The 26,276-nt window shown below is 58.8% G+C and overlaps 3 protein-coding genes and 1 non-coding gene across 7 annotated transcripts; all 4 read right to left on the bottom strand.

Moving 5' to 3' along the window:
• Window positions 1-1,554: 1,554 nt before the first annotated feature.
• Window positions 1,555-7,924, bottom strand: PCSK9 (proprotein convertase subtilisin/kexin type 9). Of its 2 annotated transcripts, XM_064146920.1 has the most exons (12): window positions 6,902-7,924; window positions 6,632-6,820; window positions 6,386-6,509; window positions 6,054-6,187; window positions 5,315-5,456; window positions 5,018-5,214; window positions 4,681-4,864; window positions 4,230-4,400; window positions 3,412-3,560; window positions 3,158-3,317; window positions 2,790-2,971; window positions 1,555-2,528 (listed from the first exon to the last, which is right to left on the bottom strand). In XM_064146920.1, exons 1-12 carry the CDS (start codon window positions 7,145-7,147, stop codon window positions 2,361-2,363), a joined length of 2,046 nt encoding a protein of 681 aa, XP_064002990.1. In that variant the 5' UTR covers window positions 7,148-7,924; the 3' UTR covers window positions 1,555-2,360. The 2 variants fall into 2 exon arrangements, with proteins under 2 accessions (XP_064002990.1, XP_064002991.1); XM_064146921.1 differs by lacking the exon at window positions 1,555-2,528 and having other exon boundaries at window positions 2,835-2,971; window positions 3,247-3,317.
• A 1,283-nt stretch (window positions 7,925-9,207) lies between these two features.
• Window positions 9,208-9,278, bottom strand: TRNAG-CCC (transfer RNA glycine (anticodon CCC)). The gene has a single exon. It is a non-coding gene; the product is annotated as a tRNA-Gly (tRNA).
• A 1,997-nt stretch (window positions 9,279-11,275) lies between these two features.
• BSND (barttin CLCNK type accessory subunit beta) lies at window positions 11,276-15,081 on the bottom strand. Its single transcript, XM_064148259.1, has 4 exons — window positions 14,753-15,081; window positions 13,626-13,705; window positions 13,035-13,277; window positions 11,276-12,304 (listed from the first exon to the last, which is right to left on the bottom strand). The coding sequence occupies exons 1-4, from the start codon at window positions 14,924-14,926 to the stop codon at window positions 12,022-12,024; spliced, it is 780 nt and encodes a 259-aa protein (XP_064004329.1). The 5' UTR covers window positions 14,927-15,081; the 3' UTR covers window positions 11,276-12,021.
• A 1,353-nt stretch (window positions 15,082-16,434) lies between these two features.
• On the bottom strand, window positions 16,435-23,343 carry TMEM61 (transmembrane protein 61). 3 transcript variants are annotated; one of them, XM_064146917.1, is made up of 3 exons: window positions 23,242-23,343; window positions 18,925-19,359; window positions 16,435-16,953 (listed from the first exon to the last, which is right to left on the bottom strand). In XM_064146917.1, the coding sequence occupies exons 2-3, from the start codon at window positions 19,296-19,298 to the stop codon at window positions 16,668-16,670; spliced, it is 660 nt and encodes a 219-aa protein (XP_064002987.1). In that variant the 5' UTR covers window positions 19,299-19,359; window positions 23,242-23,343; the 3' UTR covers window positions 16,435-16,667. The 3 variants fall into 3 exon arrangements, with proteins under 3 accessions (XP_064002987.1, XP_064002989.1, XP_064002988.1); XM_064146919.1 differs by having other exon boundaries at window positions 18,925-19,313; window positions 23,242-23,325; XM_064146918.1 differs by lacking the exon at window positions 23,242-23,343 and adding an exon at window positions 21,699-21,887.
• Window positions 23,344-26,276: the final 2,933 nt, after the last annotated feature.

The raw sequence follows: 26,276 nt of genomic DNA, 5'->3' as shown, positions 1-26,276 counted from the left end.
TGACGCAAAGACTATGACATTCCAAGCGTGACCTGGGCTGTGCTCTCCACTGGCAGTGCCAGTCCGGGGACTGTGGACTGGGTGTTGCAGGTATGGTGGCTGAGCTGCTGCATACCGAGGATCAGAGCTGCCTCCTGACAGGTTTCTCCACCTCCCCATGTACAAGATGCTAAGCAAGGGCTAATCTTCTAACACTGTTTCCTTCCACCAGGCTTGAACTAAGCTGTGGGAGCTGTGTCTGCTTACTGAGTGCAGAACATGCCCACACCTGCGGGGAGCAGGCAGCAGGGAGCTTCCCCTCTGGCGGGGGAGGCAGCAGAGGTGACCTGATCCCGTTCTGGGAGGTGACAGCTTACCGAGGCTGCTGGAAAATCACCAGCTGTGCCAAAGCTCTGCAGCAGCTCTTAGGCTCCTTTAGCTTCTCCTCTTTGTGCAAAGTTCAGGTGATAACTGATAAAGTGATGGGCTGTAATTATCCACATGATACAATTCCAGGGATAGATGAGGGATGGCCTTTTGCAGTCTTTAGGTAGCACTTTAAGCCCTTCCGGGAGGTGCTTCCTCCTGGGTCTGCCTTGCCAAGCTGCAGTAACAGCTAAGGGCCATTGTGCTGAGGAGAACTGCACAACCAGTGCTTAATATGGTGCTTGTGCTATTAAGCTTTGCTTTTATTCATCTGTCCTCAGGTCACGCCACAGAAATTAATTCTTGTCCTAGCAGGAGGCTGTTAGTCACCAAAATAAGGTGAGAGCCAGCTTTGGTGGCTTCTGCTCTTCAGCCCCTCTCTGCTGCTGTGCACCTCTTTGCACATCTCTGCTTATCTCTTCTTTCTGGGGCTTCACTGTTTGCCAAATGAAGCCCAGCGTTAGTAGAAGCAGCAGCAGGAAGCCCAAGGGCACATGCCCGAAGCTGGCTGATGGTTTGTTTCCACTGCTGAAAGCTCTTCTTTTACACCACTGTTTTTAAAACAAACTTCTCTTCTTGCATGTGTGTGGGACAACAGGACCCAGCCCCTGGGCTCTGGGCCAGGCCAGAGCTTGCGCCAACAGCAGGGGAGGGGAGGGTGCCCACACTCTGTGCTCTGACCTCTGAGTGTGCAGCAGTCAGCCAGGGACACCTGCCAGAAGCAGGAGAGGGACTTTTCATCAGGGTGTCTAGAGACAGCACAAAGGGCAATGGTTTGAAGCTGAGGGAGAACAGGGTTAGACTGGAGCTGAGGAAGAAGTTCTTAGTATAAGGTTGGTGAGACTCTGGCACAGGCTGCCCAGGGAGGCTGTGGCTGCCTGCTGCTTGGGGGTGTTGAAAGCCAGGCTGGAGCAGTCAAGCCTAGTTGAGAGGTGTCCCTGCCCGTGGTGGGGAGGTTGGAGGAGATGATCCCTCTGAGGTCCCTTCCAACCTGAGCCATTCTATGAGCACAACCCATGCTGGTGGACAAGGAAGGGCTGTTGGGGAGCAGCATCCCTGCTGGAGGAGTTCAGTTCCCCCTTCCAGATCACTTCCTCGTGGGGCTGCACATGAAGCCAGGCACCGGATCACATCTCCTGGGCTAGGAAATTTTAAAAGAGGTTTATAAAATGTTTATTTATAAAATCCCAAATAAATATCTGAGGTACAAATGTATAAACCAAGGTACTAGGAAAGCTTTCTCGTCTTTGTTCTCAACAGGAGCCACGGCCGGGGCAGAGCTGAAAGGGAAGCTGTTAATGCAATGCCAGCAGATCATTAACTCTGACTCAAAAGAACAAAACAAAAAACCACCAACTAAGCAGAAGCTGACTCCTAGCGATGCAGATTAAAATCTAATTAAAACAAGCAGACTGATTAAACTGCAGCCCTTACGCTCGACTGACAACGAAAGCCTCCTGGGGACGTGAGCCAGGCCCTCGGAAGGCTGCCCCGCAAAGGCTAACCTCCGCTTGTCCCGGGAGCCCAGCAGCTCACCAGGAAAGAGAGGGGCAGCCCCCAGCAGGAGGAGGCGGTGGGTTTGGCACACACTGCGTGACAACAGGAGCAGCCTGGCGAAGGCTCCTGCAGTCAGGGTACTTGGAGAAAGAGGCGGTGGGGAAAGGATGCTGAGGCGGCTCCTGTGGCGGAGGCACTCCGGCAGTGCGGGGGCTGCCTGGAGACCTCTGGCAGAGCCCCCAGGGTCTGTGTGCGAGAGGATGGGTGACAGCCTCGTACCCAGCGCCAGGGCAGCCCAAGCGCGGAGATTGTCAGCAGCTGCGTGCCAGAGCTGTGCCAGGAGCGTGCCGGGAGCAGCAGCGCATCCCCGGGAAGGTGCCGAGCCAGGGGCACAGCAGTCCACCCAAGCCCCTGGGCCTGCCGGGCCAGGGCGGCCACGGCGCCGGTTCGGCCTGTCCCTACTGCTGGCTCCGGCAGCAAATGGCGACGGCGGTGGCTGCGCCGCTGCCCGGGCCGCGGGCTGCCACGCAGGTGTTGTCCACGGCGTAGGCTCCCATGGTGCCAGGGCTGTGAGGATGGGCATTGCAGCCCGTCAGCGTCCAGCCGCCCTCACAGGACACGGTCACCTAACGGGGAAGAAGAAGAGGTCACCCGCCACGGATCAGCAGAGGGACAGAGACGCGCCCAGCCCTGCCGTCCCCAGGGCTCGGAGCGACGTGGCCAGTGCCGCACGGAGCAGCCGGGGGAAGTGCCCTGTCACGGGCGGGCAGCTGGCAGCGCCGGCGGAGGCTCGGCTGGGGCAGCCGCAGTGAGACGCCCAAGCCAAAGTGGCTCCCCCAGCTGGCCGGGAGAGGGATAGCAAGGGCAAAACAAGAGCGGGGCCGCACCTTCTCCGCCGGTCCCGGGGACGTGCGCTCCTTCACCCGGCACTGCAGGCTGGCGGCAGGGCAGCAAGAGGCGTGCGCCGTCACCCCTGTCACACCGCTGCAGTGGCTGGGTCTGTCCCCTGGGCCCGGGACGGGTCTGCCGCCGTCACCCAGCGCTGCACCGGAGGAGCGGAAGCTGCACCCTGCCGAGGACAGAGCGGCGGTCGGTATGGGGCAGCCAGGCAGCATCCCGGCACACCTCCAGGCGCTGAGCCCTGAGCCTGCCCTTGCTCCACACACGCAGCGCCCACAGCCACCCTTTCACCCCCAGGTCCCGCAGTTTCGGGGTACTGGCTCCAGACACTGCTGCCCGCTGTGCCAGCCGTTACCGGTCAGTAAGTGGTCCTGCTGGGAGCAGCCGGCGCCCGCCGCAGAGCTGGCGTTGATCCGGCACTCGGCGCTGGGCCATGTGCAACACCTGGCGATGGCGTAGGCACCGCGGCCCCGGAACGCGTTGTGGGCCACACACTGCTTCTGCTCATCCTTGTCCTGCAGCCGGGGCAGCACAGTGTCACCAGAGGTGGTCGGGGGCCAGGGGACACCCCTCCGAAGAAGCGCTTCCGTCCCCGCACGCCCTGCTCACCTCCATGTGCTCCCCCAGCCGCCGGCCGCTGCGGGAGAAGCTGGAGCAGCTGAGCATCTCCTCGGTGCCGGCACAGCGAGCCACGGCCGTGGAGTGCCGAGTGAGCCCCGAGCGAGCCGACCACACCGACCGGCAGTAGAGCTGCTGGGCTGCAAGGGGCAGACGCTGTCGGTGGGGCGCACAGCCACAGCAGCACCGAGGCACCACCCAAAAGCACAGAACTGTTCTCCAGCCATGAACTCGGCACTGCCGGGTCTCCACTGAACCCTCAGCACAGCCTTTACACCCCTCCAGCATCTGCACTTCCCTGGGCAGCCTGCTCCAGCCCTTGGCAGCCTTTTCAGGGAAGAAATGGTTTCTGATGTCCAGCCTACATTTCCCTCGCTGCATCTTGAGGCCATTTCCTCTTGGAAATTTCCTCTTCTCTCTGGGAGAAGAGACTTAACCCCCCCGGCTCCCACCATCTTTCAGGTAGTTGCAGAGAGCAAGGTCTCCCCTGAGCCTCCTTCACCTCAGCGTGACCAACCCCAGTTCCCTCAGCCACTCTTCACAGAGCCTCCTTCTCCAGACCCTTCACCAGCTGTCCTTCGGGTCTGCTACAGCGTCTCAATGTGAAATGACCAATGGCATGGATCAGGCTGCCAACAAAGGCTGGCAGGCCTGCACCCCACCCTCTGCATGCACGCAGGCACATTTGTGCTCAGCCATGCCTGGCACACCTCGAGCAGGGGCGTGCCCTGCCCACACGCTGTGCTGTCACCCAGGCACATCTCTCCCTGGCATGGGCAGAGCACTCAGCATGCATAGGAGGTCCTTACCTGTGCCCAGCTGGGCAGGCAGCGCAGCCACGCTGTTGGGCGTCTGGAGCCGCTGCTCCTCGGGGAACCAGGCCATGTCCATGACATTCTTGGTGGCAAAGTGCAGGAGGCGCTGCCGGAGCTTGGCGAGGCTGAGCTGGGGCTCGGCACTGAGCAGCATGGCAGCGATGCCTGCCAAGAGCCCAGGGGACCGTGGTGAGAACCAAGGACTGCACAGCCACCCACACACAACCCCTCTGAGCCACACAACTCCAGAGAGACACCAGTGGACTCACTGCAGCCCATCATGGGATCTCACAGCTCTCTGCAGGCCCCAAATGTGCCAAACCGTGGCACCCAAAAATGTCCCCATCACGGGCAGCCGTGATGCCCTGCGCCTGCAGGGATACGTACCTAGCACTGCCAGCAAGTCAAGGGCCAGCCCTGCTCAGCACCCTGCAGCCCAGCTCACCTGCCACATGTGCAGCCGCCTGCGAGGTGCCACTCTGTGCCGTGAAGCAGGTGCTGCAGTCGCTGGAGGCACCAATGATGTCATCCCCTGGGGCAAACAGGTCCACGCAGCGGCCAAAGTTGGTGCCCAGGGTGCCGATGGAGGCGGGTTGGTCCTCGCTGTTGGTGGCACCTACCGTGATGACCTGCCAGGGCATTGACAGAGGCGGATGGGATGGGGTGGGAAGTGCAGTCCCAGCCCGCTCAGCCAACTTGGCACTGGAGAGAATGAGCCTGAGGTGGTGGCGACATGGCCCCACATGTCCCAGCACCTCGAGGAGCGCCCCCCCAGCCTGTACCTCTGGCTCAGATGCTGGTGAGTACAGACAGGCATCGTCCTTGTAGTTACCAGCAGCCGCGACCATCACCACCCCCAGCTGTGCCATCCGCCGGCAGCCAGTGTTCAGCGTTCGACTGTAGGCACCAGCAAAGGGCAGCAGCACCACCAGGGGCACATGGGCCTGAGCCTCCAGAAGCGTCTTGATAAACTCCAGGCCTGAGGGCAACAAGACAGGCAGGACACTCTCACAGGACAGGGATGAGGTGGAGGACTCCAGGGGGGATTGTGCTCCTCTGCAGGTCCTGGGGGCACTCACCAATGAGGGTCCCACTGACAGTGCCCTTCCCCTGGCAGTTCAGCACGCGGAGGCTGTGGATGTTGGCACCCATGGCCACGCCGGCATCGCGCCCGCCCAGCACCCCAGCCATGTGGGTCCCGTGGCTGTCACACTTGCTGGCCTGGTGCAGGCACCATGGTTTTACACTCCAGTTCATTGCACCAAACCTAGCAGGTTTGCAACCCCATTCCAGCCCATGGCATCCCACCAATTTGCCGCCCCACAGCCTGCTTCCTGCCAGCCAAATCCCGTGGCAGAATAAATCCTTTGAAATACTTCAGGCTGTGGAGAAGATAAAAACCATCATCCTGTTCAGGAGAAAAGCTGGCAGAAAGGACAGGGAGGTGGGCAGCCCTTTCTGGAGCTGTGCCAGTACTGGGCTCCTCCACGCAAGCAGTGACAAACCCACACAGGGCAGCACCAGCACCCACCACAGGGCACAGGCAGCTCTCCTCACCCTGCAGGTGGAGCGGACCTCAGCTCCCTCTTGCAGTGGGTACCTCAACACACGCCTGTGGCCACCCAGCCTGCTTTGCCCAGAAAGCAGCTTAGCCACAGCCCCAAATGTACCACACTGAGAGTGCCAAGAGCCCACAGGACCACAGCTCCACTGCTGCATGTCCTGCCCATTTTGCTTCAAGTGTTCCTCGTGTCATGTGAAGTGCCACAACTCCACCCAGGGTTTGGTGGGTACAGCATGCAGCACCTCGGGGCTCACCTGCCTGTGGAAGCGAGTCCCATCCTCTTCAGGGACGTTCTCAAAGTCAGTCACAAGCACCCTGCCTTCAATCTCCCGATGGGTGCTCTGCACACTGGTGTCCAGCAGGTAAATCTCCACCAGGTCACCAGTATCTACCAGGCACACAGGGGAAAAGGTGACCATCGCCACAGGCAGCCCTGGCCATCTGAGATGGTCCCAAAATGCAGCTGCAGAGCAGCAGCACCATGGGGAATGGGGATACTCCCATTCCCTTGGGATCAGGGAAGCGGGTGGGGTCACTGACCCTGCCCCAAACACCTGTGGGACTTCCCCCAAGCCCCAGCACTTACTGGGAGGGCTGTAGGCACCCGAACTGGGCTGTGCCAGTACAATCCTGCCCAGATTCCAGGGGATGCTCTGGGCAAAGACATAGGAGTCCTCCTCGACGTACTCCACATGAGGCAGCCTCAGCGCCTGTGGGAAGAAGACACAGTGCTCAGTACGGTAACAAAGCTCTGGGGCTGGGGGAACCCACCAGTGCCCACCCCCGCTGCTGTCCTCCACCAGACGGGGACTCATCGCTCGCTCCCCCGTACCGTATCCAGCACATCACCGCTCATCTTCACTAGGAAGGCAGGCAGGAGGTGGAAGATGTGCAGCAGCTCTGTCAGGTATCCCCGCCGAGCCGCACGGGCCTGCAGCCTCTGCGCCGTGCCTCGCACCTCGGCCTCACTGATGCCAGCCTGCAGCACCACCATGTAGCGCCCGGGCAGCCGCCACGATGCCTGTGGGTGTGCGAGCACCGGGCTTGGAGACACACGCACAGGCGACAGCCCCAGCTTCCCCCATCGCTCCACACTTCTTACCTTGGTGGCACGATGGAAGGCAGCAGGACCCGACCCCGACGGGGCAGCCTCGATGGCAGCTGCCTCCTCCTCAGCTGCTCCTATGGCCAGCACGAGTTCCTCCGCCAGCTCCGCTGCCACCCGCTCCAGCGCCAGCGCCAGCACCAGCATCAGCACCAAAGCCCGCGGGGCCATCGTGCCAGCCCGGACCCCCGACGGGCAGCGCGGAGTGACGCGGAGCCGCGAAGACACTTCCCCACGGTGCATCCCGGACCGCGGAGCCGCTGCGTACCTGTAGATGAGCCGCAGCGCACCCTCGAAGCTGAGGCGCCGGGGAGCCGGAGCCGCGCAACTGGAGCCGGGGAGCGGAGCGCACCTGCGGAGGAGCCGGAGAGCTCCCGCGGAGCTGAGGAGCCAGGGAGAAGGGACCGGAGCGCACCCGTGGAGAAGCGCATCCGCGGGGAACCGGAGCGCACACGTGGTGCCGAGGAGCGGGAGCGCAGCGGCAGCTGTGGCTTTGCCCGGCGTGGCGGGGCGGGGGGATCACGCCACTGCCGCCGGCCCCATCAGCCCACCCGGGCGGGTTAACCATTAACGGGGCGGCGGTGGGGACTGTGGAGCCGCGGCCGCCTGGAGAAGCGGCACGCCGTGGGGGGAGCGGAGGGCAGGGGAGCGCCCGGCTGCGCTCCCCAGCCAGCTGGAACCCCCCAGGAGTCCCCGTGTCTCGCCGGGACCTTCGGAGAGAGGAGCGCAGACGCTTAAAGGACTATTTTCAGGAGGGGCTGGAGGCTTTTCTGTGCCTCTTGCTGGCCTGCTTCGGAGGCGGATTTCCATGGAAGCCTCTAATCCTGTTTAGGCTTTGCTCGCAGAGCCGTCACAGTGCAAATGTTATTCTCCCAGGCTGCGGTTGGTGCTCTCCCGTGGCTCTCCCCACCGCGTCCACAGCGCCGGGCTCCCACACTGCCCCAGCATCCCCGAGACCTTCAGCAAACCCTTTTCCTGCTCCCTGCTCCGAGGGAGATGCGGGTTTCGTTTGCCGGTTACTCGTGAGCTCCTCTGCGTGTGACAGGGACGTGTGCGTCGCGTACGGGTGTGTGGATTTTGTAACCATGTGTGTGGTGTGCACGGATGCAGACAGAGCCGTAGAATGGTTTGGGCAGGAAGGGGCCTTTAAAGGTCATCCAGTCCAACTGCCCTGCAGGGGCATCTTCAGTTAGATCAGGCTGCTCCGAGCCCCACACAACCTGACCTGGAATGTTTCCAGGGATAGGGCATCTACCATCTCTTTAAGCAATCTGGGTCAATGTCTTACTGCCCTCAGCATAAAAAATGTCTTCCTCCTATCTAGCCTAAATCTCCCTTCTTTTAGTTTAAAGCCATCACCCCTCGTCCTGTCACAACAGACCCTGCTAAGAAGTCTGTCTGCAGCTCTCTTATAAGCCCCTTTAAATAACGAAAGGTCTCCCTGCAGCCTTCTGGTCTCCAGGCTGCACAGCCCCGACGCGCCCAGGAGAGAGCCTGTGCTTTCTGTGGTTTCAGTGTCTCACTCTGCTTTATCTGGATGGATGTGTTTTAATTTCAGCGAGACCTCGGGCAGGAGCCTGCGCCCTTGTTTGCTTACCTGGTGGCATGCCAGACCACCCTGCCACAACGAGCCAGCATCACCGGAGTCCAGCAGCCACCAAGATGTTCCTGGGGACAAGTCCTGTGCTTTACTGTCAGCTCAGCTTAGTCGTGCACCTCCAAGTCACCCAGCAATGCAGAGATGGAGCTTTGGGGCACCTTTAGGGCAGCCCAGCACTGGGGTACCCCATTTTGAGGGAGTCTCCCCAAAGAGTCACTTGCTTGCTTTTTGCATGGGTGAGAAGTCATTTCCGTGGGAAGTCTGGAGAAAGCCCCCAGAGGAGGGGGTACCAAAGGCCTCCCCTGCCCCACACACACTTCCATGTTGGACTCATTGATCTCAGGAGTATTTTCAGCCTAAACCATTCCACTGTTCTGCATGCTGAGCAGTGGGAAGGTCTTGGCCTGGATACCTGGCCCTAATACTTCCAGCTGTGTCCATGTGAAGGGGGTGTCCTGATTCTGGGATGGTGGAAGCAGAGAGCAGAAAAGGCAACAGAGAAAAGCCTAACAAGGGGGAAAGGCCCCCTCAATCCCCTGCTGCCATCTCACCATAAGGGAACCACAGTGCTGGCAGAGGGGTGCAAGGGCCGAGAGTATCCCACGCGTTCCTCTGTGGCTGCAGCAAAAGGGAGCTCCTCTGCGCCCCAGGCTTTCTGGCCCGCGGGGAATGGCTCGGTAGCCAAGAGAAGGCTGCTGCGCTGTGCACCAGCCGGGAATCGAACCCGGGTCGCAAGAATGGGAATCTTGCATGATACCACTACACCACTGGTGCGCTGTGATGGCTGCACAATGGAGGCTGAGGGGAGAGGCTGCAGCCTCTGCCCCAGTCCTCTCTGCCCTGCCCGAGGCAAATGCTCTGGAAAATTCCGTTTCTTTTGGCAAAAGTGAAGCTCAGGGCATAGAATCATGGAATGGTTTGGGTAGGAAGGGACCTTTAAAGGTCATCTAGTCCAGTACTCCTGCAATCAGCAGAGCCATCTCCAACTAAAGCAGGTTGTTCAGAGCCCCAAACAACCTGACCTGGGATGGTTCCAGGAATGGGACATCTACTCCCTCTGGGCAACCCAGGTCAGTGTTTCACCACCCTCAGCTTAAAAATATTCTGCCGACTCTAAATCCTCCCCTTTGGCTGAAAACCATCCCCTCGTGTCCTTTACAACAGGCACTTTTGAAGCCCCCCTTAAGTACTGAAAGGCCACCAGAAGGTCACCCTGAGGCTTCTCCAGGCTGAACAACCCTGATTCTCTCCACCTGTCCCCACATCAGAGGGGTTCCAGCCTGGGATAATTTCTGCAGCTTCCTCTGGCCCCACTCCAGCAGGTCCTTGTCTCTCCTGTGCTGAGGGCTCCAGTGCTGGCTCCAGTGCTGCAGGTGGAGTCTCAGCAGAGAGGAGCGGAGGAGCAGGATCCCTTCCCTTGACCTGCTGCCCATGCTGCTGGATGGAGATGCAGCCCAGAATGTGCTTGATTTCTGGGCTGTGGGCACACATTGCCAGCTCATGTCCATCTTTTCATCCATGAGTACCCCAAAATCCTTCTCTGCTGGGCCACTCTCAATATTTTCATCCCCCAGCGTGGGTTGATAGCAGGGATTGCCCCCAGCCAGATGCCTATGGGACCTTGCACTTGGCTTTGCTGGGCCTCATGAGGGTCACATGGACCCAATTCTCAAGCTCATCTGGATGCATCTCACCCCACTGCTTACTGTCATCTGCAGACTTACTGAGGGTGCCCTCAGTCCCATTGTCTGTGCTATTGATAAGGACACCAAACAGCACTGGTCCCAGCGCAGACCCCCAACGGATGCCACTTGTCACAGAACTCTGTCCAGACATCAAGTTGTTGACTACTATCACCTGGATGTGACTATCCAAGCAATTCCTCATCCACCAAACAGTCCATAGATCCAATCCATATCCCTCCAGTTTAGAGGGAAGGATATCGTGGGGGACTTTGTGCCTCTGCAAGACTCCTACGCCCAACACAACCCAGCAATGCAGAGCAACATCCTGCCCCAGGCACCCTCCACAACTGCTGAAACTTGTCCCATTCCAAGTGTCTCCACAGCCAGCGGGAAGGGCGGGCAGGAGTGGAGCAGGTGGGAACAGTTGGGTCATGTTTCCTCCTGGATGGCTGCCAGCAGTGTTTAGCAAACACTGGTGCCTTCGCTCCCCACCCTCCCACAGCGTCATTGTCTGTAAACACCTCCAGAACGTAGGCGCTGCCTGTCCCTTTTCCCCTTGCTGCTGTGGTGACATCAGAGTGAGCAAAGGGCACAGGGGTGCCTGGAGGGGTGACACAGGGGCACAAAGCCTCCAAGTAGAGCCATTTCTTGTATCACACCGGACGACACCAGCAAAGCTCTCCCTGGGCAGCAGGGGAGATTGAGGAGCATCGTCTCCAGGTTCCCATGCTCCATCCCTCTCAGGTGCCAGCTTCCTCCCTGGTTTTGGCCTTGTCAGCCCACAGAAATTCGCTGAGGGGCTGTGCCAGCATGCTCCCTGATCCCCCAGGGCCGTGGCAGCCACATGCAGCATCCAGCACAACTTTTCCAAAGCAGGGTGAGAGACTCTCACCATCCCCATACTGCCGCATCCACCAGTTCTCAGATCCCAGTCCAGCTGCCCCGGGAGGCTCAGCCCCAGGCAGCTGAAGGGCAGGTGGAGGTCACAGCTCCCGCCGGCGCTGCTGTCTCTGTGTGCTGCAAGCAGGCTGTGGAAAGCTGCTGTGGTGCCCCTGTCATGGTGACAAACCAGGTTTAGCTCCAACGTGACTTTGAAACCAATGCTTATTATTCAGAGGGGGCTGGCAGATGGCAGGCACTGGCAGGCAAAGCCACCCACGGCAGCACAGCTGCTGACACCAGCCCAGCTGACAGAGAAAAGGTTGCCCAAACCCATCACCTCCAGCCTCCCGCGGGAAGCCACAGCCACCACCTGGGTCTTGGCTCGGCTGAGTCCTCCTGCCCCCAGCGGCACTGGAAGCTGGTCCTCCTGCAGGAGATGGGGGACAGCACAGTCTGTGCTCTCTGGAGGCAGGAAGCCTGCCTGCTGCTAGAGTCTCAGGATCTTATTTTAACCCCGGAGGGGCTTTGATAAGTGGGAAAAAGGTTTTGTGGACATCCCTGTCTCGTGAAGCCAGCCTGGAGTGAAGGCATCTTCACCTACCTACGAACTTCCCATATCTCAAGCAGCAAAGCTCAGCCTTTCCCTTCCTAAGCACGTTATTTAGCCCAGATCCCCCCTAGCCCTGCATCCTGCACCCATCCAAAGGCTTCCAGCAAGGGTCCCCTTGTCCCTTGTGCTGCAGGCATTCAGGAGGTGTTGGTGCTGCCCTTGGGAGCCTCCCGTGCAGCTGGGCGGGCTTGAGTGGACAGCATGGCACAGGGGATGGGTGGTAGTCTGGGGGCCCCTCCACCCTTCAGGCACTGAGCTTTCAGGGAGCAGCCCCAGCCTGTGACATTTGTGTCCCCCTCATGACATGAGTCCGTGCCAAGTGGCCACTCTCCCCAGCAAATCAGTTTTCAGGCTCAAAAACGCAGTCACTGTCCTCGAGCAGAGGGTTGGGCCCATCCTGGAGCCCGTAGTAGAGGTCATCCTCCAGAGTGTCTTTGTGGGGGGTACCAGGGTGCTGTCCCCGCGCTGGGCAGCTGGTTGGGGTGCAGCTGCAGCAGATGGCAGATGGCAGAGGCCGGCCCTGCGGCACGGGGCTGCCAGGCACAGAGCCCTCCAGCGACGGTGTGTCCATGTCCTCCAGGAGGGATGCCAGCGAGGCGCCCCCCAGCGGCGGCTTGGGTGGGCTGCAGGAAGAGGGGGTTACACTGAGCAGGGGCAGCGGGCAGAGGGGGAGTCAGGCTAAAATCAAGCGGGCAGAAGCTGCAGGGTTTCCCTGAGGCTGGTGGCTACTGGACCTAGCTCTGGGCTCGGTGTTGCTCAGCCAACATCCAGCATCGCCAGCCCTCTTGCTGGGTGGCTGGGGCGCCCTGGGAGGGCTCCACCCCAGCCCTTACAAGGGACAGCTTGTCCAGGTTCCCCTTCCTGACCATGGGACAAAGCAGCACCTGCCCTTGCATGCTGCGCCTGCATCCCCGGGAGAAAACAGGGCACCCTGTCCCGAGTGCAGCAGAGGGGGCAACGCAGGATGGCGACCCACATCTCCCTGAAAACCACTTTGGGGACCTCCCAAACCACTGCATGGACCTTGGAGACAGCATCTGGTTTGAGGGACACTTACTGAGCATCTCATTTCTCCCCAGGTCTGAGCAGGAACTCGGGATTTATTCTGGCAAGGGACATTGTTTATAAAATGAAACAAAGGCAAAATGCAAACAACGACCCAAGGCAATCCAGATCTCCTCCTGGGAAATCATTTGGGACTGAGGCTCTCCACGGCCTGGGGCACCATCCGGGCTACAGCAGGGCTGTGTGAGCAGCAAAGACCCCTCTGCCTCCTCTCCCTGCTCCCACACAGGTGGTCCGACCCCCTCTGCATCCCACCCGTGCCGCTCCCCCCCCTTGGGCACCACATACCAGCTGTCTGCCGACACTTCCAGTAGAAGCACTGGTTCTTGGCGGGGGGCTGCACCACCCCCGGGTTCCTGGTGCACCTCTGCTTTTGCCTGCATGCCCGGCTGGGAGCAGCTGCGAGGGCTGGGCTGGGCCATGGGCGGATGCAGGGCTGAGCCCTCCGCCTGCCTCTGAATCTGCTCGTAGGATGGAAGACTTTTCTCATAGATGCTGGTGGCCTCTTCACTGGGACACGGTGCCTGCAAGCTGGGGACAAGGGAGGAATGGGGTGCTGAGCAGAACCTGGGAGGTGCTGAGGGATGTGCACGCAGGGCACCATTGGGTGCTCTAGAGGCCGCCTCACTGCCCATGCCCGCAGAAGAGCCAGCAGGCCCTCGCAGAGGGGTGCCCACGGGAGTGCAGCTGGTTGCTTCGCACCCTTCTGCCCCGGGAGGGCTCCGCCAGCCCTTGCTTTCACCACCCCAGCCCCTGCCTGTCACTTTTTGCTGCAGTAGGTGTAGCTGCCCCGGTGCCAGGGTGCTCAGAGTGGCCCTTGTCCCCAGGGGCATGCAGATAAGCCTGTGTACAGATGAAGACACTGGGGCCGGGACCTACCAGGTGTCCCTTGCTGGCATCACCGTGCCCTTGTGGTCCAGGAACCGCTCAGCCTCAGGGTCCACAGGGATGAAGGTTATCTGGGGAGGAAAAGAAAGCCAGGGCCCAGGGGCTGTGCTGGGTGTGGGGACCCTCAGCCCTCCCCAGTGGTAGAGCAGCTGGGCTGTCCCTTGGGCTGGGGTCTCAGGCTTCCCCAGCACGTTTGGAGGCCCTGCTTGGAAATGGGGTTTGGGGGAACGTCAGTAAGTGACTGAATGGACACAGCCTGCCCCACTCCCAGCACTCTGTCCTCACTGGGGTCATGCTTTTGAGCCCAGGACAGGCCCCACCACCCACAGGGGAGGTCAGTGGCCAGGGACAACACCGAGGGTGCCCTGTCCTTCATGAAACTCCGAGCATGGGGACAAAGCCACTTCTCCCTCCTAGCTGGGGCTGAGCTTGGCTTTGTGGGGAGCTGAGGTCAGCTTCACTCTGGTCCCAGGGGCCCCAGTCAGTCCAGAGGGTTCCAGCTGGTCCCAGAGTCTCATGCACCACCCCACAGCTCGGGGGGCAGTCAAGCTGTCGACAGGCCATCCAGCAGTGCCCAGGTCAGTGCCACAGACACCATCTCCTTGGAAAAAAGCCTCTCCTGCCAGCTCCATTTCCTGGGGCAGGGACATGTGGCTGTGCCGGCAGTGCCCTCTGCCAAGGAGACCAATAAGTGAGGACTGTGCTCGGCAGGGGCAGGCCACTCTAGACCACCACATCTCATTCTTTGAAGTCCTGGGAGCCCACCCATCCCCCAGTCAGTGTGAGTGCAGGGAAGGCACTGGATTGAGGGGTGGTCACATAGTAGAGATGAACACAAAGTGATTTCCTTGGGCTTATTTCCTGCTGCCAGGTTGGAAGAAAAACTCCAGGCCTGGGGAGGTGCAGGTGCAGGGGTACAGGGGGGTGAGAGAGCAGGGCTAGATCCTGCAGGGATCAGCAGAGAGGTGTAGATGAGCACAAGCCTCCCAAACCAATACTTCACCCTTCTCTCCAGGGTCTGCTGGGGTAGGGGAAGCCAAGGTTACACATCCACGGCCCCCCCAGACCCATCCAGACCTCGAGCTCCGTGAGGTGCACGGCAGTGGGACGGAGCCTACCTTGGGGTAGCACTGGCACATGCTCCAGGTGATGCCCACGGCTACGAGCAGGACGCCCAGGGCACAGAAGGTGATGTAGATGTGAGGCTTCTCCACGCTCATGATGAACATCCCTGTCATCACCAGGAAGAAACCCAGCATGATGAACCCATAGCGAAAGGTCTTCTCGGCCATGGGCACCGGGCGGCACAAGCCGGGCAGGAGCAGTGCCGGGAGAGAGTGCCAGGAAGCACTCTTAGCTGTGGCTGCTGCGCCGAGCACCCCTCCGGGGTAAGGCTAGGAGTGGTTTCTTTCTCCGGAGGCTGCCAGGGGCTGGGGATCAGCCGCACGCCGAGGCTGCTCCTGCGCCGGGCTGAGCCAGCCAGTTTTTAACGGGTCTGTAATGAATGCAAACCCTGACCCGGCGGTCACACCCCAGCGCGGCTGCCCCGCACCCGTCCGGGTAACCTTCCCTGCAGGCAGGCAGGGCCAGGCTCCATGCCCAGGGAAGGGACGGGGAGGAGAGGGAGGCAGAGACGGAGCCCCAGAGGCTGGTCCAGACGGGACTTTCCCAGCGTCGGGGCTGCAGCCCGACCTTGGTCTAAGTGGAAGCTGGAAGAGCCCCAAAGTAAGAGGGATGCCAGAACGCAGCATGATTCCTAGAGCTGCAGCAGGGAAGGAGGGAGCATTCCAGGATCTTTTTGAAGGCTACCGGGATAGGAATAGTCCTCACCTCGCTCCAAGTGGGGGATGGGGAATCACCAGCGGGGCTGCAAAAGACAGGCTAAAGCTGGGGAAGGACGGAGCAGGGACCCTTCATGCAGGGGAGTGAGGAGAGTGTGGCCATCTGCCCTGCATTTGCTGGAGATGGAGGTGGGGTGTTGAAAGATGTCCCCTTCCCAGCACACATCCAGCAGCCAGACAGAACCAGGGGCCTCAACTAGCCTTTGGTTTGTTGGCCTGCTTGCCTGCCCATGTAGGACAAGAGGAAATGGCCTGAAATTATGCCAGGGGAGGTTTGGGTTGAATATTAGGAAAGATTTCTTTGGTGCAAGAGGGGTCAGGCATTGGAACAGGCTGCCCAGGGAGGTGGTGGAGTCACTGTCCCTGGAGATGTTCAAGAACCTTGTGGACATGGCATTATGGGGCACGGTTTAATGGCCACGGTGGTGTGGGCTGACCTTAGAGGGCTTTTCCAACCACAACAACGCTGTGACACCCCTGGCTTATGAAAAAGAATCTGTGGTGTTATGATCACCCTGCTCTGCTCGGCCCTCAGGGGTCCAAGGCAGCCCCTTATTTCGGTGGGTGGAGCAGGCAGCAGCTATGGGCCCCTCAGCAGTTGGCCTTTCCCCTGAGCAAGGCTGGGAACCCGTTGGTGGTGGGCAGGGAGGGGGCTGTGCCACTCAGGTTAGCTTTTTCTAGGATGCAGCCTGAAATGCCAACTGCACTTGGATGCCCTGAACGCACTCAGGAGCCACTGAACATCTCTCAGCCAAATGAAGTGAGACGTGGGAAGTCAGCATGGGAGAAAGCAAGGTGGAAGGGATGGATATGCAGCTGGAAGGGGCGTTGGAAAGGCAGAGGAGCAAACAGGGCGGCACAGAGCTGCTTGCTTCGCTGCCTTGCTGCAGTGTTCATTACACAGCTCCTGCTTAGAGCAGGCAGCCCCAGGTGGGTCAGAGCAGGCAATGCAAAGCGTCTGCAGCCAGCAGTGGTTTATTACAAACAGGAAGGCTTTCGAACATGCCAGTTACCCCCTCCAGTGCCCCAACACATCACCCACAGGGCCGGCGTCCCAACAGCCCCAAACGACCGCTCAGGAAGCCAGCTGGGCCCATTGCCCTCTCCTCACCCCAGGAGAGGAAGGGGCTCGATGTAGAGCGGAGGGGCTGGCCAGGCACCCGCAGAGTCCCAGCCCCACGCTTCCAGCGGCTCAGTTGCCCCGGGCGCTGATGTTGTCGTAGCTGGGGGGCGGCGTTGCCCGCGGCTCCCCGGGCTGCTGGGTCTCCAGCCAGCAGGGGCTGGGGCGGAACAAGGCGCTGTCAGAGGAGCTGCGCCGCCGGCCGCCCTGCCAGCTCTCATCCTCCTCCGGGTAGTGGTACAGGGGTGGTGTGAGCTCCTCCGTCCTCCCCGGGGGCTGGATGTAGGCTGGGGCACCATGGGCGGGTCTGCAGGTCAGTGCTTCTTCGTAGGTGGGGATAGCGGTGGCATCCCAGGTGCTGTGAGGGAAGAAGAAGGAACCTGGCAGCGCGACCCCATCAACCACAGCACCCCAGCACCCCATCAACTCCAATGAGTGGAGCATCCCTGTTACTTGTGCTGGGGCACACGGGCAGGAGTTGAGCGGCCAGAGCCGCCGGAAGACCATGGCTGCTGCTTCGCCGCACCGGGAGGGTGGGAAGTCATGCAGCAGGAAGGGCGCCCTCCTGTGGCACGCAGCTGCAGGTGTGAATGGCCACAGAGCAGCAGCGCTGCTGGCGCTCAGACACCTGCCCCTTATTCTGCAGCACACTGCTTCCCACAGGCAGGAGAGTATCCTCCTCATCTGCCCAACGCCAGAGTCACCCCTCGGAGCACAGAGACTGCCAGCAGCTGAGTAAGAAGTTTGGCAGGAGCAGGTGGGCAAGGGCTGAGATGCCATCTCAGTTCAGCGTGGTCGCATCCCACCCCTGTACCTGCTGGAGGCACCCGCACACCGGCCAAGGCTGGTGCCACTTCCAGCAGCACTTTCCTGAGCAAACATGGTTTGTGTACAGGGAAAACCTCTGCCTGGCCTTTGCCCTGTGCACAGCCCTGCTCAGCACCCTGTGGAACACTGCAGCCCCAAAGATGGGGAGGCCTTTGAAAGCACCCCATTGTCTGCTTGCTTTGCAGATGACAGCCCAGCACGGGCTGTGCCTGGGGGATCTGTAAGCTTCAAAGGGCACAGCTGGTCCAAAGGATAAGCTGTGCTGCTCCGCAACGACACCTCCATCCCAAACCTGGTAGCCTTCTGTCTCAGACCTACTATCCCAAGCATCTGCACCATGGCTCTTGCCAAGCACCCTTGCAAAGTGTTGCTGCCTTGTAAACGTGGAGAATGGGATTTCTCCCAGCACAGGATGCTTTGCTGCATGAACGCCAGTGCAGCCGGAGCTGGAGGAGCTGCCTCAGTGCCAGGGTGCTGCCTTCCAGTCCAAAATAGAAGCTGGAAGCTCCAGGAAGGGGACATTCCCATTGTGGGACAAAGCTCACAATCTTGCCCCCAGATACTGAGATGGGCACTGAAACCCCCAGAGAACCAGGAACATGCCTCCCACTCCAACTGAATTGTTATGGGACTATGGTCCTAAGATTTTCCTTGAGTGCTTCTTTTCCCCAGAGCCTAATTTATGCTGGAGAGAAGATCTTTGCTGTGACCCCATGAAGCAGCAGTGGGAAGGGCCAACTGGCTCAGCTTCCACAGCAGTCTCTGGGAAAAAAAGAACAAAAGCAAACCTTTTGCTCAGACCCCTTTAAATCCATAAGCAGGAGCAAATCCCAGGCTCACGCAGGAAAAGCCTGGCGAGCGGAGAAGCAGCAGTGGTGTTGGGAGCAGGACAGGGGATCTTTCCACACTCCGAAACAGGCTTCGTAGAAGGACCCTCTGCCTAACTCCCACCCTGGTGCCAACCCAAGGATTATTTTTCTTCTTTATTTCTTTTAGCTCCCTTGTAACACAGGTTTCTTTTTTGCTGTTAAATACAGTCGCCCCCCAGCCCCCCCACCCTCATCTGCACAGAGCCCTGCAGACCTGTGTCACTGAGGAGAGCTCCAACAGCTGGAGGTCTGGATGACCTCCCTACCCCCAAATCCAGGCACTCTGCCAGAAAACCAACGTGGTCTTCTGCTCGATGGCTCTGCTAAGAAGATGTCTACTTGGGCCAGTGATGGCCCCACAGGGCAAGGAGAGCCAGACACGGCTGAGCTGGCTGCAGCAGCAGCTAGCGTGGGCACGGAGGGCGCCTGCAGGGAGGGGAGAGCGTGGGGGCTCGAGTGAAGGTTGACACTAATAAGCAAGAGCATCTGCTCAGGGAGCAGGAGGAGAGCACAGCCCGGGGTGTGAGCAGCAGCACCAGCTCGCCAGTCAGCAAGGCTGAGAGCAGGCTTAGGTACACAGCCGTGCCAGGACAGTCAAACCCACCCTCAGCTTCTTCCCCGCCGGCACCCACCTGCAGTTCCACTTCTCCAGAGGCTCGGCGGTGAAGTACTGCAGGTCCCTGGGGAAATGGTACTGGTAGCGGCGGGACACGACCCTGGCGTTGGCTTTCACAGACCAGAGCAGCCCGAAGAGGAGAAGGATTCCACCGATGCCGCAGCAGAAGAAGCTGGCGGAGCGGAGCAGGGCGTTGGAGGAGGAGGAGGAGGAGGAGGAGGAGGAGGAGCTGGGAACTGCCTGGGCTTCCCGGGGAGGCAGGAGGTGAGCCCCACTGCTGGCCTGGGCGCCCACCTCCCCGTCACTCCACCAGGCGAAGCACAGCGTCCCCGTCACCAGCAGCACGGCCCCGGTGATGGTCATGCCGTAGCGGAAAGAAGCTGCTGCCATGCTTCAGAAGGAGCTCTTAGGGGGAGAGAAGACCGAGACAAGGCATGAGATAGCTCAGGTCCTGCAAGACAACAAAAGAGACCGGATTTGAGCTCGACAAGGTGATAGAAGGCCTTCCAGAGGAGAAAAAACTGTACTAAGACATCTCAGAGGGTTGCATATGCTTCAGCTAAGTATTATCAGGCCATTAAAGGGAGCATTTCCACTGTCACGGACGGAAAGCCCACGGGCAGAGAAAAGTCAGCTGCCAGTCTGGGCCCATAAACTTCCCAACAGCCTCGTAGAAACATCCTCATTTCCAAGCAGGAACAACGTGCTCCCATGGAGGCGGGATGGAATCCCGGGCCAGAAGAGCTGTGGAGGCAGCTCCAGGGACCCGCATCACTCCTGTAGGTGTCAGGCATCACTGCTCCAAAGCCCGCAGCCCAGGGGAGTCAGGACTGTGCTGCTGTGTGCTTCCTCAGGGAGAAGAGCTAAGGACCACCTCTGAAAGTCACAGAGCTGCTATTTCAGAGAGGAAAATATCCCTCAGATGCTGGCAACCCAGGGGACTTCACCTGCAGATAGCTCCTGAGACACGGAGCCTCACGGGGCGAGGTCCTCCCGAGTTGTGCTGTCACCGAAGGAGCCTGCAACAGCTGCACTCCCCGCCACGACCAGGCTCAGAGCAAGAGTGGGAGCAGGAATCCATCGGTACCTCTTTTAAAAGTCAGGAATGTGCTGGATGCAAACTAAACCCTCGAGGGGGATATGACCTATTGCTGCAGTGATTCTGGTGTGCTGGTCAGGGAGGCTGAGGAAGCAGACCACTGAGATCTAGGAGGCTCTTGCTGAGCCAGCTGTGATGTCCCATTTCAAGGGCTTCCGTTTATTTTGAAGGTGGGGGTACATGTCCTGATGCTGGAGGACTGTGTTCAGTCTTCATCCAAATGAGCTTAGGCACACAAAACCTTGATCCCCTGGGTCAGCTCCAGTGCACAGCTCCTCAGCTCCCTTGCACAATCAATCCCACAGGTGTTATCACTGCCTTCACTGTCCCTATCAGCTTGGTTTGACAACCCAGGAGCTGAGCCAGTGCTACATTTTCCTGCTGAGTGGCACCTCTCAGCTAAACATCACACACTGAGAGCAACTGTCCTTCCATGGCACAGGAAGATTTGGGGAGGGGAAGCTGCTTTCTGATTTCTGAGGCTTGAACTCCCCCTTGCTTTTTTTTCTGCTAGCAACAAATTACCTACTCCCTGGGCTTGGGGATCCTCAGCCCCAAAAAAAGCAACAGCACCAGCAACCAAAGAGGCCAAGAGGCCCTGCCAAGTGCACTCTGGCCTTGCTCATTGCCCAGCAAGAAGATGCAAGTTCAGCTCCCACTTCTTGATGAACAAAAGGAATTAAGCACTAGCAGTCTCTTATAGATTTACTCTTGGGTGAGTCCTCTCTGAGGGGTTCTTGTGGCAGGATGGAGATGGGGCTCAAGCACCGAGGTGGACAGAGAGCTGGGCAGCCCATGCTCAGCGCCCACCTCTGCCTTTGCGTCAGTAAAATGAGTTTAATCTGGTGGCTTCAGTCTCCATTCCTCCAGACAGTGCTCTCCTCCTGCAGTGTGGGCTCAGATTGTACCTTGAGATGTGGAAGTGCCAAGCCAGAGCTGAGGAGGGAGCAGAAGCACAGCAGAGGGTCGCTGTGATGAAAGGCAGGTGGAATTACATTATGCCAAGCCATTATTTATCAGATGGGCCCAATAAATGGAAAGCCAAATTACTGGGTAGTGAAAGCAACACCACCTGATCTAATCTGTATTTAATGAAGAAATCTCATGAGAAATAGGATTTAGGAAACTTGCAGGACTGGGACTCCCAACAACACATTCCAGCTCTTGTCCTTTGCTCATGAGCTCAAATTTGGCAGTGGCTGGCAGTCCTTACCAGCAGTAGCAGTCACCTACCAGGGAGGATGTGGTGGTGTGGGGCTGAGAGGAGGCAGAGCTTCCCCCCGTAATGAGAGAACATGAACAGCAGGGGTTTGGCTGAGGTGAGATGAAGAAGATACTGCTAGAGACTGGTTAGAGATGCTCCCAGGGATCAGTGTCCTCCAAGGCACTACCAAACAGAAGCAGGACACGGCAGACAAGCTGGGCTCATTCTGCCTGGCAGCAGAGGATGCTCAGAAGAGTGCAAGTACCCTACTGACCCTTTAATCCAGCTCCCGCTGAAGGCATCACATTTTCCTGGGAAAATTTCAGCCAATATTACTGGGGGGAGAAAAAGCCAAAGCACAACCCAAAATACCTACAGCTAAACTCTCCATCCAACCGCATGGAAACTACAGGTCACTCCACAACGGAAGCCTGGCCTGAAACAGCATCGAGAGCTGAAATGTTCAGCTCCTGCAGACAACATTTACCTCTTTTTGGGGTCAGTCTGATGAGGTTTGGGAGATGCTGCAACTCCCATGGTGAGGTTTGAGAAGTGCTGTGAGTCTCCTGATGAAGTCTGGGAGATACGAGTCCCCTGGTGAGGTCTGGGAGATGCTGCCGAGTCCCCTGGTGAGGTGTGGGAATCGCTGCCATTCCCCTGCCTAGGCACGGGGAATTTTGCAGCCCCTGGTGCTGCGCACATCTGGGAGCAGTGGCAGCAAAGGGGAGGCAGACGCGGAGGGAAGGCGGAGAGCCTCGGGGAAGTGACGGATTGACAGCTCAAGAGAATAAAGTCTTCTCTCTCGACAAAAGCAGCGCAGCACAGGGAACGAGGCTGGAAGCTCCTCCAGCCCACCCGGCACGTGCTGCCGCACCGCGTGTGCGTGGGTGGCTCCTGCGTGCTGGGTGGCATTGCCACCACACCCTCCCCTTGCCGAATGCCCTCTCAGGCTGGCCTGGCTCTCCTCGGCCTCTTTACAAGACCCTCAAGGCTTTCCTCAGCGTGTCAAACGCTGGAGGACAAGGCCAAGGGATGGGAAGTGAGGTGCGATGCTGGGGCAGGACCTGAGTCTCTGCTTCCCCAGTCTGCTCCTGGCTCCCCTCCCGGGATGCTCCACACCCCACACATCAGCTATCCTGGTGAGGGTTCCATGGAGAGTCTTCCTCTCCAAAGAAGGCAATTGCTGGCTCCCAAATACCCATCCCCACCCAACCAGCCCAGCCATCCTGACGTTTTATTCTGCCTTGTCTCCTCCTTTGACCTGCCCTGACATAGTCTTTGGGATCTGCAGTTTGCATGCGCAAACGGACAGGGACGTGAGTGTTTGACACGGTCCCGGCAGGACGCTGAGCACAGCAGCCCCCGTGTAAAGTTATGCTGGTGGTGATTCATAAGGTCTACAAAGCATTACTCAGAGAAAACGACTCTCTTCCAGCCGCGCAAGAGCTGAAAAGAGTTTTGAATCTCCGCCACCGCCATCGAGCAGAAGCCCTCCTCCACACCCTGTCCCTCCGCGGCGCTTACAGCCTGTCCTTCCACACCTCGGACCTTTAACCACACGTAGATGTGCCCAGAGGAACGCCAGGGACAGACGCACCCAAGCTCAAGCCTGTCATTAGGGAGATTCTTGCCTGCCTCCGTCTGAACTTGGTATCTTTGTTAGCACTGTTATTAATTAGGGGTCTGTGTCCAAGGCATCGTTCTGGTGACGCTTCTAAAAGAGCATCTGAGAAGTTCTGCTGTCATCAGCCTCCTAAAGCCGAACTCAGATGCGGGGGAGTCCTGTGTGCCCCCCAGTGTCTGTGCCCCCAGAAAGATCAGCCGCCGCTCTGCCCGCCCTGCCGGTGGCGTTGCTTGAACCCTCCGTCCCCTCTAAAGCACCGCCTGTCACCCGGTGCCCCCCTACCCGCCCCTCGGGCAACACCTCCCAGCCGCGGCCGATGCCTCCCGCCGCCTCTCGCCTCTGGCAAAGCGACAAGCCAGAGGGATGCGCCCGTGTCCCTTTCGCTCCCCGGGCCCGCCGTACTCACCCGCTGCCGCCAGCCCCGCTCCGGCCGAGCGGCGGCTCCCGCGGAGCCCGGCCCGCGGGGCGGGCGGGATCGGGCGGGGCCGGGCGGGGCCGGGGGCGGGCAGGGCTACCGGGAGCCCATCACTTCCCTGCCGGCACCCCGGGTCGCCCCAGGATCCTCCGACTGCTGCTTCTGTCGCGGCCGGGCCCGTCGGGGCGCTGCGCTCCTGGGTGCTCTGACCCACGGCCGCGGTCCAGGGGGCAAAACCCCCCAAAAGATAAGAAAAAGATAAAGAAACCGGCAAAGGGAACACATCCCCCAGGCACCGGCTGCTGAGGGAAGCAGGCGGATTGCTGGGAGCAATGTCACGGACCGCGAGTGCTGGGATGGGAGGGGGGCTACGGCTGGACGTGCCCCGGGCTGTCGGTCCCAGCGGTGGAGGATGAATTCAGGTGGGGTGGCATTGCCCGGGCTCCTAAGCGACTGGTGACAACGACCCTGTCCACCCCCAAGGGTGCCTCCTGACCGAGGCACGGGAGCCGGGGATCAGGCAGACTTGTAAATAGCGAGAGCGTCTCTGGAGGATGAAGTCAGCGTCTTCGCAGTGGTGTCCAGTGGCAGGACGAGGGGAGATGGACACAAACTGGAATGCAGGTTGCACACAAACAAAGGTAAAAAACCTTTGCTTTGAGGGTGGCAGAACTTTGGAACATGCTACCCAGAGAGGCTGTGGAGTGTCCTCTGGAGGCATTCAGAACGTGCCTGGAGGTGTTCCTGTGTGATTTCCTCTGAGTGACCCTGCTCTAGCAGAGGGGTTAGACAGAATGCTCTGCAGAGGTCCTTTCCAGCCCCTCAGGATTCTCTGATTCTGTATCGAGGACCTAGAGGGAACCTCAGGCTGCAGAGCCCAGGGGAGGTACCACGTGGCTGGGACACCTCTACCATGTGGATAATCCTACCCCACAAGTGAGACACCACCAGACTAGGTGTGGGACACTCATGCTGCAGCATGTGGAGACTTCTGCCACAAGCTTGCCTTGTGCCCATGTCGTTTCTCCCCACCTCTCAGACACATGCCAGTATTGTCCCTTTCCCCTGTTCCAGCAGGATCTTTTTACCCTGCAGCGCTCTCAGGATGGAGTCAGCATCCCTGGAGGTGCTTAAGAGGAGGCTGGATGAGGCTGGATGGTTTAGTTAGTCAGAAGGGTTAGATGATAGGTTGGACTCGACGACCTCGAAGGTCTTTTCCAACCTCGGTGACTCTGTGATTCTGTCATTCTGATCTGGACAGGCTTTGCAGTAGTGGTGGGATTGTGAGGGCTAGGTGACCAGTTCGACCTGATGACCTCAAAGGTCCCTTCCAGCCTCAACAGTTCTATGGTTCTACAGATGCTAAACCCATGGAAGGTGCTCCAGTCTGAGGTTCAGGCTGGCCTGTGTGGCTGACCCCTGGACTCAGACACAGTTTCTCATCACAGAGGTGGAGGGAGATTTGACTAACAGCTGCTGTGCCATTGCTGTGTGCTCACAGATGCCTCATACTGCTTTCAAGCTACAGCTGAGCATTGCTCTAAGACAAATCTATTTCTATGGATACACCTGTGCTGGAGCTGAAGCCCGGGCTGCTGTTCCTCTGCTGTTTGCAGCTCCTCACCTTGCTGGCTCAACATCGCCCCAGGGTTTATCTGCACGTACCACAGGACCGATGCAAATCACCATCACAGAGTTCATACCTACTTGGTAGCCACTCAGCCTGATGGAAACGTGTGGGTGTGCAGCCCCTCCTGCCTGCAGACACTGAGGAGCCCTGCTAGTGGCAAACTGAGGCACAAGGAGGAATGGTTGGCATGGGGCTGGCCCGCTGCAGGCTGGGGCTCCATCACAGAGGAACATGTGGAAGAGATCCTTGAGGACAGGAGTCCAGCATGTTCTCAGCACCTGGTCTGGCATGCAGCAAGGTCCTGAAACCTCGGGGTGCCACCCCTGACCACAAATACTAGGTGTCCTCCAAACACTGTGGTTGTCACTTCTTTCCCTGGCAGGACAGATTTTAGCCCCTGGGACTCCAGGAATGAACTCCTGGATCCCTCCATCACAGGTATGCCGGTGCTGAGCATTCATTACCAGTGATGCGAGCACTGTGAGTCATCAGTTACCCTAATAAAGGACAATGAGACATCTTCTTCTGCTCATTACCTGCTTAGATGTTATATTTAACAGAAACTTATCAAATGGCTTCTGAAGCACTTCAAAGTGGTGTTTGCACCCAGCTCTCTATGCTCTTCCTAGCACAGGGCTGCAGAGAGTGAGGTGGCTTCATGCAAACACATTGCTCTGGTCCTTTGGTCCTCCAGCCCCATAACTATCTTCTGTCTTCCCCAGAGAGATGGTCTGCAGGCAGCCACAAACCCACAGGACACATTTTGCAGCAGGGCAGCAGCTCTAAGTGCTGAGCATGTCCATCTCAACACCCCTGTCTGCTTAGCAGCACCTTGGCCAAACTTCATTTTGCCTCCCTGAGAACCTTCCTGCTGGTGGACAAAGTGCTGCAACACACCATGGAGCACAGGCAAAAGGCTTCAGCAGCATAAAGCAGAATATCTGCACAAAGCATGTAAAACATCTCATGCACAGTGAAACAGCAGCGGAGAAAACAAGAAGATCTAAAAGACAGTTACAGCTCCTGCAAGAACAGGAACAAAGGAGGAATGGAGAGAGAGATTGTTCCAGTAATTGCCTCCCCCAGGTGAGGCTGCTGCTGGCACGGAAAAGTGCTGCTTTTTGATTCACATTTCACCACATTTTGCTGGTGCAGCAACTCACATGTAAAACAGTGCATGCCACTGCATAATTAGGCTAAACAAATCAGCTTCTGCAACACCTCCCTGTGCCCATGCACACACAACCACCTTCTGCCCTATCACGGCAGGGTGGCTGATAGCAGAGCACCAAGTTGAGAGTGAATTTGGGTGCACCTGGGCTGCAAGGCAAGAGAAGAGGAGCCCAGGGTCCCTGCTGAGCCCTCATACCTGGGACAGGAGCGTTGAGACCCCGGG

Source organism: Pogoniulus pusillus, chromosome 8, assembly GCF_015220805.1.
Source record: "Pogoniulus pusillus isolate bPogPus1 chromosome 8, bPogPus1.pri, whole genome shotgun sequence".
Classification (NCBI taxonomy): Eukaryota; Metazoa; Chordata; class Aves; order Piciformes; family Lybiidae; genus Pogoniulus; species Pogoniulus pusillus.
The sequence above is the reverse complement of the archived record's forward strand: the minus strand, read 5'-3'. Positions and strand labels throughout refer to the sequence as shown.